General features: G+C 49.0%; 1 protein-coding gene across 1 annotated transcript; it reads right to left on the bottom strand.

Moving 5' to 3' along the window:
• Positions 1-8,324: 8,324 nt before the first annotated feature.
• Positions 8,325-11,049, bottom strand: LOC149331636 (TNF receptor-associated factor 3-like). The gene is made up of 2 exons (XM_089555532.1): positions 10,720-11,049; positions 8,325-9,609 (listed from the first exon to the last, which is right to left on the bottom strand). The coding sequence occupies exons 1-2, from the start codon at positions 11,002-11,004 to the stop codon at positions 8,449-8,451; spliced, it is 1,446 nt and encodes a 481-aa protein (XP_089411658.1). The 5' UTR covers positions 11,005-11,049; the 3' UTR covers positions 8,325-8,448.
• Between the last annotated feature and the right edge of the window lie 3,189 nt (positions 11,050-14,238).

Here is a 14,238-nt window from a genome sequence, read left to right as displayed (position 1 = left end):
CCACCTGGGCGACCAGAAGTCGCTGTTCTTCCTCTCCTTCAGAGCCAAGGCTGGAGTATACAAGTATACGAGGTCTGTTAGAAAAGTATCCGACTTTATTTTTTTTTTGCGAACACCTGATGGGTATGAAACAAGCGCGCTGACAGCAGCTGACCTTGAACCCTCGTGCGCATGCATGAATTTTTTCCCGCCTGCCGATAGCGTCAGTCACTGGGAAGCAGCGTTTGAGTGAGGCAGTGCGCAGTGCTCTCGTCGGTTTTTTGTTGTAAGGAAAATGGCGGAGCGAGAGGAGCAGCGCTACTACCTCAAATTTTGCCAGAAACTTGGCGATAGCCAAGTGGAAATCATTCGAAATGTTCAGACGGCTTTCCGTGATGATGCTATGAGCAGCACACAGATTAAGCAGTGGTGCAACTGGTTTAAAGACGGCCGCACATCCGTGGAGAGAGAGCCACGCTCCAGTCGGCCATCAACATGCCGAAATGACCAGGTAATTGCCGAAGTGAACGCTGTGGTGATGCGGAACTGTTGTGTGACTATCCGAGAAATTGCGGAAGAGGTGGACATCAGCAATTTTCCTGCACATTCCATTATCACCGAAGATTTTGCCGTGGAGATAGTGGCAGCGAAATTCATGCCGAAGCTGCTGACAGTGGAGAAAAAGCAGCTTTGTGTTGAAGTCTCACAGGAGATGCTGGATTCCACAAACAGTTACCCTGACTTCACCGACGCCGTAATCTCTAGTGACGAGTCTTGGGTGTACGGGTGCGACCCGGAAACCAAATCACAGTCGTCACAGGGGACGCATTCCATGTCACCAAGACCAAAGAAGTGCCGCCAAGTGCTCAGCAATGTCAAAGTGATGTTGACTGCTTTTTTGACTCCCTCTGTGTGGCACACCACGAGTACGCACCCCACAGGGTCAAAGAATGACTAAAGAGTACTACAGAGATGTCTTCCATCGCCTACGTGGTGCTTTGCGGCGCAAGAGACCGGAATCGAGGTCAACAAGAAATTGGCGCATCCCTCGCGGCATTGCTCCTGCACATTCCACGCATTTGATTCAGACTTTTCTGGCGAAAAACCAGACTCCTGTAGTTCACAGGCTCCTTACTCTCCAGATATGTCCCCCTGCGACTTCTGGCTGTTTCCTAAAATCAAGAGGCCATTGAAAGGAGCGCGATTACAGAAAAGAAAGGACATTATGCCTGCAACGACAGCAGAACTAAATTCCGTTCCGAAAAGGGCCTTTTCGGAATTCTTCCAACAATGGCAGCACCGCTGGGAGATGTATATGGAGCCCCAAGGAGACTACTTTGAAGGTTATGAGGTTTCCAACGCTCCAGTTATGCCAGTTTTTTTTCTTCGGCCAAAGGTCGGATACTTTTCTAACAGACCTCGTATATATTGGGATGAAGCGCATTTCTTACAAGTAGGAGTATCGCGCGCTGTTACAGTGTATTCATCCGATGCAACAGGGAGGGATCGGCACACGCCGAATGTCATTGGCGAACCACTCGGCCGCTTCTTTGGTCTCCATATTAAGCATATTACGCAATAATTTAGGTATTGAACTTAGTATCATAATTTTCAGTGCGTTCTGTGCAGAATCAAAAAGGGCTTAAGTTCATTATATGGTCGCCGCATTTCGAGCACATATAATTTTATGGCTATGCTTCTTCAGGCGCCTGGTTCAAACCTTTTTTCTTTCATCTTCGTGACGTACCGCGATCGGTCAGTTAGGCCAAGCCAGTTCGTTTAACTTACTCTTTCTCGTAAGCACCGACTCACATCTGTTTTCACAAATGTTTTTTTTTTTTTTTAGCATCACCTTTTCGACTTACTTTGCTTCCGCTTTTTCAGTGTTTAACCATGCTTATACCTTGCACCATTCTACGCTGCAATAAAAGTTTTATTTTTTTTTTATCTAATCTCTGCTGCGCTTGAAGTTCGATTCGCTTTCTGCTATTCCCCTACTGCCACTTTGGCAATTGAAAACCGATTTTTGAGGGAAGTAGATGGCGCAGTAATTGTCGCACATATCGGGGACACCCAGACCGCGCCGTAAGGGAAGGGAGGAAGGTGGGAGTGAAAGAAGAAAGAGAGCAAGGGCCACAATGCTCCCTGTACACACGATGTTTGTTGAACCGCAGTTGAGTAATTTTGTTTCGTTTGGCAGAAAACGTTATATTGCAAAGAAGACGATGGGTGGTTGCCCCAGCGCCCAGCGCAAATCTGGCATCGGTAAATAAGTCGCCTAGGTGAGCAGCGCTGACGAAAGCAAAGTCGAATATCGCCGTGACAGAAAAAAAGCGTTTCGAAATCACATGGGCCCTTGTAGATTATAGCCTAAATTTTTATGGCCGTCGTTTTGACGTTGTGACAGGTTACTTTAATTTTCTCTAGCTTTTCGCGCCAAAGGACCCATCTGGCCGCCTCGCCAGGTGGACTCCCCGTCTACAGGAATATGACATTTGCGTCGTCTGTCGCGCCGGCCGCAGGGATCGAAACGCCTTTCCTCAGCAGACGCCCCTACACCGTCGTTTTTCATTTTCTGAGAGGTCTTCACCGCACCGCAATAACCCTCGGATCACATTGCTCTCTATTTACTTTCCAAGCTAATGGCTGTTAACTCATCACGTGCCCTTTACCGTCAAGCTTCCCAATTCTCCGTTCGCGATAAGCTCCTACCTCCTTCATCGCGGCGACAATCTCTCGGATGACCAGAAAAAGTTGCTACTTATTGTGAATATCTATGTACATATTTCCACACAAACTCACTATGTGCGCACCCTAGAGTGTTGAAGACGGGCGCAAGTATTCAGCCGCGATACACTAGCATCGCATGTATGTATAATATCGTTCTCAAGTAAATTCGCTCAAACCTTAACTGTCAACGCCGAAAGACGCTCTCCTCTCCATCTCCTGGAGAGCTGCAACCGCTGCCTTCCCCGCTTCGACCACTTGACCGCGTCAGCGTTCATTTACACAGTCCACTTCCATACACTGGCACCGTTTGCCTATAGGCAGTTGTCGGTGTTTGTCCAATGAACAGGTACTCTGAAACCTCAGCTCTCCCGGATGATCTCCCAGGAGGCAGACATCAAGACTGGGACCAAAGACAGGTGGAACTAATATGGGTGCCGGCACACTCGGGGAATAGGGGGAATGAGTTGGCTCACAGTATTGCTCGAGGTTATGTCAGTCGTGCAGTGAGCCGGGTTGAGTCCCCATATTTCACGAGAGGTGCATTCGTATCATTTCACGAATATACCACTCAGTTTAAACTGGAAAGGAGGATCTATCCGCCACCAGACAAAGAGCTCGACAAAAGCCAGGAGATAACGTGGCGTCGGCTGTAGACGCGAGCCATCTTTAGCCCGTCGAGACTAGCACACATGTATCCAACACAATACAATCCGACTTGCAAGAAATGCGACAAGATAGCCGGATACGACCACATGTTATGGAGCAGCAAAAAGGCGCCGCCACCGCCGGACCTACCACCAGTCCCTTCTGTAGAGCGGTGGGAGGCTATACTGGCCAGCTCAGACCCGTTGACGCGAGTCCGGGACACTGAGTGGGCTCGCAAGGTTGCCGAGAGCCATGGGCTCGAAGCCACCTAGTATAACGCCCACTAAGGCTCAGTACTGGCAATAAACGTTTTCCAATCCGATCCCGGCTTGTGCTGCGCAAGACGTGGCGACCTTCATTCTGCGGCATTTCGTGCAACTTCATGGTGCACATTGCTAGCTGCTCAGTGCAAGGAGACGTGTAATAAAATATGATTAATCAGACCAGCCCAGCCTATCATCCGCAGAGCGACGACCACACCGAGAGATTTATTCACCCACACTGTCACCGACATGCTCTGTCTTCTTCTTACTGAACCAACTGGGGCCTCGTCTCTCACTGCCGTTTGCGCTTAAAATACCCCTACACGCTAAATATGTTAATGGGCTGCTTAGTGCCCACTCTGGGAACATGCGCTGTGCTTAATCACAACGTACTGTTCGAATTTGTGTTAGTTTGTAGGTTCGAGAACGCATCACACTGCTTATAATCCTGCCCCCCCCCTCATCCCCCCCCTCCCCCCCAAAGAAAAAATATGTCGGGTTTGTTTCGCCAAAAATTCAGGGGGGCACTTTGTTCACCTAAAGTGCGATGAGGCGAAAGCGTTTGGCGCGGTTTGTCTGCTTGTGTCACTGATGTGTGGTTAAGATGATAATTAAGTACACAATTGTTTGCGAATCTTATGGTGTCTTCGGCTGACACGCACTGCCTCCGTGCCGGTGCGCAGGAAGTTACGTCAAATACTACACGAGTGGCACGTCTCCTTGCACATCAGCTGAACGTGCGAAACACTCGCAGAGTGCCATTGCTCTTCCTGCCGTCTGTTAACCGACGCCTCCGAGACCCTCGATGATCTCAGAGGCTATTCCTACGAGCGGCCGACGCCAACGAGAGCACAGTTTGTACAAATAGCAACAGCCTCTTCAGAACAATGCAGTACCGGGCTTGAAACAGGCGTTGATAGAATCGGCGGGAAACGCGGGACCCACGAGCCTGCTCGTGAGATACTGCGATTAATTATGGGGGCGCAGGTTTGTAGGAACCACACCAAGGCATTATGCTTTCCGGTTTCGATGCATACGCCTTTATAGCTTCGAAAATATCAGCAGGTGATTCTCAATCCGCTAAGGGCCCTACATTGTCGCTTTATTGATTTCCTTTAGCCTGCGCATACGTTGGCAAAAAGTTCGATGTTATAAAGTGCAGGCATCCCGGATGAACAGCATATGCCGTTCGCTGCAAGAGCCAAGGCAGAACTTCCAAGACTAAAAATATTGACAAACCTTTAATTTCCTCATAACGGAAGGCACATGGCTTGCCGGCCGGTGGCTGCGTGAATGCAGCGCGAATAAATGCATTGCAGCTTCTGTAATACTGAAAATTTTTTTTAAAATGTACCTACTTGTAATGCTTCGTCCGTTTTTCCTCTTCGTCGATGCTGCGTCAACCAACGAGCGTGAACAGCGTAGCCTGCTAGCGCGCGCTGCACGACGGGATTGCACCGCGCTCCACCGTCGGTCTCCACGATGGCGCGGTGGCACGCACGTATGTCGTGCTCGTCCCACCCGAATGTACGGCACTGCACCAGTGGCATCTAGCCGAACGTGGGGCACCGCACGAGTGCGTAGAAAACTCCACGAGTGCCGTCAGCCGAAGACACCACTAAATGCTGGAGGCATCCGTCTTATTCGACGCCCTTCTTCAAACACCCTCCACGTCCTAGACAAGGAGAACTGCACATGCGTTGGCAGCGAGTAGCGTAGCAATCAGCACGCTCGGCTGTGGAACTGAATGATCATGGTTCGAATCCCATCGTTCACAAAGATTTCTTCTCTGGTCTCACTAGAAAAATCGTGACACCTTTGCTGGCAACCTTCTGTCGACAACGATGAGGCATTAAAGGCTTTCCCCTTAAAAGTGGGCTCCATTGTTTCCCGAACAGTTCGCAAAGCATACCTTTAATCGTTGCGGTTCGGGCTCATATTAAAGATTAAGCAGTTGTGGGTTCGGTTCGGATGCGCCCAAATATACGCGCCTAGTGTACGAGAGTTATTTATATTAGTATTCGCCCTTTTTCTGCGGAGGGCTACGATGGACATCATCCGAAGGTGGCCACGTACTCCCTGGGCCGCATCTCTCGCTCTTCGGGCGCCGTGTAGTTCCAGCTGGCGTCAGAGAGGTGCGTGTCGAAGGGGCGCATCCGAACCGAACCCACAACTGTTCAATCTGGGATTTGAGCCCGAACCGCAATGATTAAAGGTATGCTTTCCGAACTGTTCGGGAAACAGTGGAGCCAACTTTTAAGGGGAAAGCCTTTAATGCCTCATCGTTGTGGACAGATGGTTGCCAGCAGAAGGTGTCACGATTTTTCTAGTGAGACCAGAGAAGAAATCTTTGAGCACGATGGGATTAGAACCACGATCCTTCAGTTCCACAGCCGAGCGTGCTGATTGCTACGCTACTCGCTGCCAACGCATGTGCAGTTCTCCTTCTGAGCCGCTTCTCTCGCTCGTCGGGCGCCGTGCAGTTCCAGGTGACGTCAGAGAGGTGCGTGTCGAAGAGCATCCAGGCGATGTTCTTGCGTAGCTGGAGCCTCTTCACCTTGTCCACCTGTCACAAGAGGGCCGCACTCCGTTTACGGCTTCTGTTTTGAGCGTCCGTCATTATGTTAGCAAACGTGATAAGGATAAAAAATGTGCTTCTTGACCGCCCTCCAGACTGAATAGCGGGTGGATGCAACGGCCCCCACGATTTGACGGATGCTGGCTTCGGGGTATGCACGATCGTAGGTGAGAACATTATTCCCGGATTCTTCAGTCAGGATAACTCCCTTTGCCTTCCGTGAATGAAGCACAGATCCTGTGGTCCGGAACAGTTCGTGCATTTTAGCGAACATCGCATGGGACGAAACCGGGCGCCCAGGATTCTCGAAGGCGTGGAGTCTTGAGGCGAGGCGAGCGTTGCCATTCGTTTTAGAGCGCAGGCGAAAACGATCTGCACCTTCTCGCTCAACGAGAATCGCGGTTGCAACTGCCCTGCCATTCCAACGCGCATTCAGAGTTCATATATACAGGGTGTCCCAGCTATTGCTGCAGCCTTGATCGTTCTGTTAACAGAATCTACAGCCGGCAGCGGACCAGTGAAGATTTCGGTGAAAAATAATAAATCGCAAGCCGATAAGCCAGCGAGCCAGAGCGGAAAGGAAAATCTAGCACATTATCATCAGGCTGCTTTTTCGAAGCCGCTGAGAATAGGTAGCGTGAATCTCACTTCAATGCCAATGACGAAAAAAGAGCGCGTGCTGCTCGCGGAGGCAGTGACTATGCGCTCTTCTCGAGCGCCTGTCTGCCGCAGTCGCAGCGATAGCCTTTGTGCTGCCGGTTGTCGTCATCATTTCGTCAATCTCTTATGTAATATCATGGGCGCGATTTGCGACGCACTCTGAGCGTTCAATTCCCGAATCGGATACGAAAAGGCTGAAAATTCAATCGCGAATATCAATATCTGTTCCACTTTGAATCTTTGCAGCCTTCAATATTGCGATTGCAATATGCAGCGTAAAGTGAAAGGTTAAAAAGATAATTAGCAAAATTTGGCTAATTAAATGTATTTGACCACTTTGTCTTGTCTTGTTTCGGCCGAGCCGAATACACGTTCCGTGAAGGCGGCATTCACGACACTATCAGCGCCTTTTGTTTTAATCTGTAAACGGTTAAAAAAACACCCAGTATGCTTTTCACGCCACAAGCCGAGGTCATCACGAGACACAACAGCATGCGAGAAACCGACCCTCTCCAAGCCGCCGCGGTGGCTCAGTGGTTATCGGGTTCGGCTGCTGACCGGAAAGATGCGGGTTCGATCCAGGCCACGGCAGTCGAATTTTGGCGGATACCAAGTTCTAGAGGCCCATGTTCTGTGCGATGTCAGCGCACGTTAAAGAACCCCAGGAGGTCGAAAGTTCCGGAGCCCTTCACTGCGGCGTCCCTCATCTTTGGAACGCTAAGCCCCCTCAAACGAAACCGATCCTCTCCCGCGACCCGCATAAATTAGCATACTGTCGGTGCCAGACAAATCGAACGGGGCACAACAGAGACCACTTGCTTATAGCTCACATCCACTCGGACAATGCTAACCAAGCTGCACCCACGAGGTACATATATATGTGTTTGGTTACGAGACGGTGCGATCCCGAACGCGAGGTAGGCACTGTTTGTCTGGGAGGCAGTGCCCCTGTGCAGTCCGAGATGCAACCTTGTCTTATCCTTAGTTTTACACACTTCAAACAGTCCTAACATCAATAAAATAACTGATTTATATAATTTTTAGATTTAACGTACGCGTCACAGAACCTACAACAGTGATATTTTATATATATTTCAGTTCTAGGCAATAAACACGGGCACAGGTGGTGGTGGTGAAAAACATTTATCATGTATTAAATTTACACAGTAAAGTGATTGGGGTAGGACCCTACTGGTCCTTTCTCCTCACATTACTAGGTGGAGCCCCTATTTCGGGGCCCCATTGGCAAGCAACGCCGCCCGCGTCCGGTGAACCAAGGCCTTTTGTGTCTTTAGGTCCTGACAGCCGAGCAGGGCCGCCTCCCAGACCTCGCTGGTGGGGTTGGGGTTGGGGGCGATAGATGGGTTTGATTGACACGCCCAAGCCATGTGGAAGGTGTCAGCCACCTCCCCACAAAACTGGCACGTGCCATCAAAGGATGTATTGAAAGCGCACGTCAGAAGGAGCAATGACCGAGAAACATTCTTTATTGGTCACGCTGTGAAATCTGGAGCTTAACAAAAAAGTGCTACTAGGTACAGGTGCTTAAATGCGACGAAGCTGTATTTCCCCCCTGTTCTCGTTCGGAGCTAATCAGGGCAGCACCTCGAACTTCACCCTTATATGGTCATCTTTCACGTAGCCGTCATTGATCACAACATCGAGGTCAAGGGTGTTTGCGGTACAAAGTCCCGAAGAATTGCCTGACTCCACCGGCTTTTTACAAGCAAGATGAATACCAGAAAAGTAATCTCTGAGCTCACGTTCCTCCCTTCCATTTGGGTGCACAACGTCCAGCTTTATTGTTTGCTTGAACGGCCACTGAAGAGCGTCGTCCATGGCACCACTGAACAAACAGAACCAAGCATGGAGTGACAGTTTTCGCCCTTCATTTTTAGTGAGTAGCAATCCAGGTGACATATAATAGCCGCATAGGTATACTTTATCTGCTTTGTACTGGGACCACCCATCCTTAAAAGCTTTTTCTCGGAGGGATTGGAAGTTTTTCACGAAAAACTCGCAGCGCCTCACCTGCCTTTCACTATGTCCCAGCACTCCGTCGCTGCAGTCTGCTGTGTTCTTTCTTTCGGTCATGCCTTCCTTGACCTCCTTTATGCAACCTAAAACCTGGGAAACCTTTTCAAGGATCTCCCTTGACGCTTTTTCCGACTCGCCTATCAATGCTTTCTCCAGTCTATCCAGACCGTTGAAAAGAATTGGCATACCCTCGCTGTTAGCAACCAAACGTTCTTTGATATCCTTCCTAAACGCTGTTATTTCATCCAAGCATTTCTTCTGAGTCTCTCTTTGTTCTGTCCTTCCTTGGATCACTTCTCGTCCCATGGTGTCATTCAGAGCGTTAATACCACTCCGCAGTTCACTCAGTGCTTCTTGGCAGTTGTTCACGCCGTGAACAACTTCACTGAGCCGGTCACTATTGGCGCCGCTTCCGACGAGAAGACGCTCAAGAAGTGCTTTCATTTCGTCTGCCCGTCCTTCTAAGCTCTGCTTGAACGATGCCAGAAGCGCCGCAGCGTTTCTGCCGCTGGCCTCCCCTGCGCACTCGGGTGCAGCAGGCGTAGCAGTGCTGCAGCAGTCCGATCTAAAATGCCTGCAGACGTCGCTGCAAAGAACAACGGCCGAGCATTTGGGGCAGCAGATGGAATGGTATCCGCATTCTCGATGGAAGTGCTGGACGATCTTGGATGCAGGCAGTACCTCCCCGCAGTTACGTTCCTTATTCCAGCATTGGACCTGCAAGTGATAAAGCGCACAGCACTTTTACAAAGCTAAGATCGAGACAAACACAGAATTCTGCTGCACTATTTTTGTAACTTACGTTCAGGCTTTTGGAAACAAAGCGTTTTGGCGAAAGCCGAGTGATTATCGCAACGTTCGTGATTTTCGATTTAGACAGTCGAAAAAGAACCGGCATTACAATTGATGCGAAAGATGCAAAACAGTCTTTGAAATCGGTATGAGCAGAAGGGGGTACATTTTACAGCTCCACTGTTCGCGGTTCACTTCTAGCGCGATTGGCGTCAGCGTTGAAGCCCATCACGTGACCAGTGCCGCTCACGCGACCTGCGCGCCAAGATGTCGCCACAACATGCGCCGCCTAGCCACAAACGCCCCACCTACGAAGGCAAGACCGTTCTGTACGAGCTTCCGTTGAAGCCAAGGGCTGGCCTCTCATTGCTGAGAGTTAAGTTGCCACAAAGACATTTTAACGATGGTTACTTGCTAAATTTTTCTACCATACATGCCGGCGGAGAGGTTCAAAGACGCATTGTGCGAGGCGTTCACGCTCGAGATTTCTCCCAACATCAGCTGCGTCAGTTAAAAGCATTACTGAGAGCGCATAATATCAGGGCAATTTTTTTCAGTAATGGTGTCAATCACTGTTGGTCAATAACAGATCACATAATTCAACAGAAAGGAAATGTATCGACAACCACATGCCGCCAGTGCATTCCGAACCCACGACCTCTGCATTTAGCGTTGTGGTACCCTACCGCGTTAGTTACGCCTTTTACGTTCGAACGCATCTGCTTTGCATGTAGCCTCACTTTTAATCAGGTTTAAAGCGCTCCATGAACGCGCACCTCTAACTTACGGGAATTTGTCGCTTCCTTCTTCCTTCCTCCTCGCCCAACAGCTTACCTTGTCCTTCTAAGGAATGCGTAGCTTTCGAGCCGTGAAGAAGAAACCACGATAAAAATCAAACTTCATGCATGATATGCCTAAGCCTCTAGAAAATGACACCAGCGTCTCACAGGGCTCATTAAAGGCCCTCTATAACAAGGGTCTGCATTCGCAGAACAGTTGCACAAAAGACAGAGTCATTCCTTCTTTCGCCCTTACCTTTCTTTTCAGCAGCTCCTCGACGGGGAACTCGTTCAGATCGACGTGATCCTCGTCACATCGATGGCCGTCCAGCGGACACACAATGGCGTTGTCCTGGGCGCACTGCTCGTAGCAGGACTCGCACAGAGTGTGTGAGCACGGAAGAAACGCGGTTCCCTTCCGAACTAGTCCACAGACGCCGCATACTCTGTGTGACGGAATGGGTTTCACGAAGCGTAGGGGCTTCCAGTCGAGCTCCACGGAGAAGCCTACCACAGTGTACTCCCAGATTTCAGGAGGCATCACTCCAGGCGTCCACTCTCAGCTCGGCGGTGTGCACGATCTGACTTTTTCCGCCCCTCGGAATGCGCGCTCTTATCGCTTTTTGCTTGCTCTCCCCCCCCCCCCCCCCCCCCTTTTTTTTTCTTGCCGGTCGTCAAGGCGACAACGCCCCCAATACCAGCTGCCTCTCGTTCCTCGCCTCGCGGACACTGTTCATGCGGCGAAAGTTATCAGTAATGCAGCCTTCGTAATGCCCTCCTTCAAAAAATGAAAGGAAAGAAGAACCCTGATAGCAAGCTGCAAACTAGGCGACCACAACTGCTCCCCCACATACACCGAGTGGTTCACAGCTTTAAAAACGTGGCAAGCCGCTACGACGTACAGAATTTGTCAACAATATACAGCCCAAGGGGTTTGCTTTCAAATCGTGCAGCGGAGCTTTTGAGCACATTTGATAGTCCTAAGCTTGGGAAGCATGTGGACTTAAGCTCTACCCGCCTTCGTGAGATTAGGGTCCCTGAGTATGCAAGAGGTGCCGCACTTCGGAGCTCAGAAGCCGACCCCTTTGGCTTTATACATTTGACAAACACTGTACCTGTCGTGTTCTCCGCACCCAGAAAGCTGAGTGGGTTGTACTCACAGATCGGGCAAAAGAAGAAACCCGACTGCGATAAGAGGCATGACAAATCTGTTGTTTCCTGGGCCGTCAGCGTGGTGCATGAAATCCCACTGACATGTGGAAGCGTCTACATAGGCCAGACGGGACTTTGCATCATTGACAGGGCAGGGAAGCATGGGAAATCGCTATAGCAAGGGGGGGGGGGGGGTTTAATTGGCCTCCCCGCTGTATAGACTGAGAGTGTGAGAGAGTGCTTAGAAGTATTAGGATTCTAAGCAGAACTGGCGATCAGGTGGCACGTGAAATTATTAAAGCCTTTAGGATTAAAAATAAGGGTCGCACGTGTATTAGTGACAGGCCTGTATAGCTCATCGAAGAAATGAAGTTTGCTGTCTGGAAACGTTTTTATAAAGACCTGCACCGCAAATTATTCTCCCTTCTTTCGCTGGCGTGCGACGCCCAAACCTGGGTGTCGTTGTTGTGGTGCTTTTATTGTCATTTTACTTTGTTTATTATTTTAAATCGTTTTTGTTTTGCTTTTACGTTTAAGGTACTGACTGTTTTTGCTGCGGGTGACTGACACTGCTATTGCTGAGATTTGTCTCGTTTATTTTTCTAATCTTTGCAATAAGCTATAGTGCTTTAAGTGCACAGGGTAGAAGAAGCGTTTTGCGATTTGTATTTAGCCTAGTCATTTCCAGATTACTTGTCACTTGCTGGGTTGAGAGCGATATAGCGCTGTTAAATGGTGAGTGAGGGTCATAAATATGCCCCTGTTCTTCCAAAAACAGTTGGTAGTGTGCGCATGTGTTGTCCTTTTCTTTATTGTGTTGTCGGCGTGGCGCCGCAATGTTTTCAGTCATGCACCAAATCACCCCACAGGCCGTCATTCTTCGCCGTTGGCTCTGCGGGGCAGCAATATCTATTTTATACGAGCAGGAACAGAAAACTAATTTCTCGAGCGCGCATTATAACGCGCGTGAATGGTCCCGATCAGCGGAGAACCAGGCGTCGTCGTTACCGTTGGCGTGTCGCGAAAATCGGGAGTGGTCAAAAGTAGTGTGAAGTCACCGCCACGTGACCTCGCGCGGGTAATTCAAATATCCCACACTCACCACACAGTCCAACAATGATGACGTGAATACACAATTCCTCATTGGTATACATGGTCGCGAACATCATTCCGCCTCCATTATGTAACTCCTCCGAGGAAAGAAAAGAAATCGCGCAGAAAATAACGATGCTCGAGGCGGGACTCGAACCGTTGCCTCTTGGGTCGTGAGGCGGGCGCGCTACACACTTCTATCACTGAGGAACGTTCATTCGACTTTGTTAAAGGACTTCGTGGATGCCTTTTTGTATAGAAATAATGATTAAAAATAAAAATAAAATAAACAAAAAAAATAAAATTACAGTTCATTAGTGTGGGCAACAACAAAACATACTAACTTACACAAGATATTCATCCTTAAAAAACAAAGAACATTACAAATACAAATACATTACATATACAAGCAGGACCCATGCCACTGAAGGCGTCCATTACGGCTATCGGGTGATACTCTTAGGGCATAACCTAAGTGTCCCCCTAATTATTCCTCGAAGGGAATCAGTACAGAAAAATGCATTAAGTGAATTAATATGTCTGTTATTCACAGCCGCAGTAACTTCGAATGAGTACTCCATCGCGGGATTCTAAAATTACGAGTTCGCAGAGACGCAGCTAGTCAACGCAATCACGATTTCATGGTTCGCACCGTGTACGAGCTGCCTCAGCACGCAAGCGATAACTGGAAAGTTTTGTTTTTCATATTTCTAGATTGTGAAGCTGAATGTGAATATTAACTTGATGCGCGCATAGCGCTTTCAGGCACTTGGTATACAACTGTGTCGACAGCGAAACTCATAGCTTTTTCTGAGAGTGTGCTGCACCTAGGAGCGATATCATTGCTTCAGTCGAATATAGCATCCTTCAGTAACAAATGTTTCTTTCTTTTTTTTGTTCCATACAGCGAACGTAGTGAAAAACGTTTCACTAAACACTGAGCTCAGTAGTATGTCGTCCGCCATTTATATTCAGGTTTTCCCGCCAGTAATAACATCGATTGTTTTTGCTTAATCTCGAGAAAAGTGATTACCTTCAAAACATAAACTGATTCCACGTTCCCTCGGGCGCTTACCTCATATATCCGTACATTTTGATGGTACTATGTCTCAAAAAATTCGAGTAAAATTCTCATGGCATCAGAATAACGTAAGAATTCAATGCAAGAACCCTATTGATTTGCGCCGCCGCGGTGGCTCAGTGGGTATGGTGCTCGGCTGCTGACCCAAAAGACGCGGGTTCGATCCCGACCGCGGCGGCTAGAATTTCTTTGGAGGAGAAATTCTAGAGGCCCGTGTACTGTGCGATGTCAGTGCACGTTAAAGAACCCCAGGTGGTCGAAATTTCCGGAGCCCTCCACTACGGCGTCTCTCATAGCCTTAGTCGCTTTGGGACGTTAAACCCCATAATCCAATCCAATCCTATTGATTTGCAGGTTGGCTTAGCGCGAGACAAACGAAGACAAGAGAGGGACACAGGACGAGCGCCCAACTGGCCCAAAACTCCCCTTTGCTAAAGAGGCCTATTCTTT

Source organism: Amblyomma mixtum, chromosome 8, assembly GCF_055824585.1.
Source record: "Amblyomma mixtum isolate Tamu chromosome 8, ASM5582458v1, whole genome shotgun sequence".
Classification (NCBI taxonomy): Eukaryota; Metazoa; Arthropoda; class Arachnida; order Ixodida; family Ixodidae; genus Amblyomma; species Amblyomma mixtum.
This window is presented reverse-complemented; position numbering and strand designations above follow the sequence as displayed.

What these genes read in the sequence shown, in the direction of transcription:
- LOC149331636 (XM_089555532.1), bottom strand. Translation starts at nt 11,004, where the DNA reads ATGCCTCCTGAAATCTGGGAGTACACTGTGGTAGGCTTCTCCGTGGAG. An exon ending in AGGAGCTGCTGAAAAGAAAG is followed by an intron (nt 9,610 to 10,719) that starts GTAAGGGCGAAA and finishes TATCACTTGCAG; the next exon opens with GTCCAATGCTGGAATAAGGA.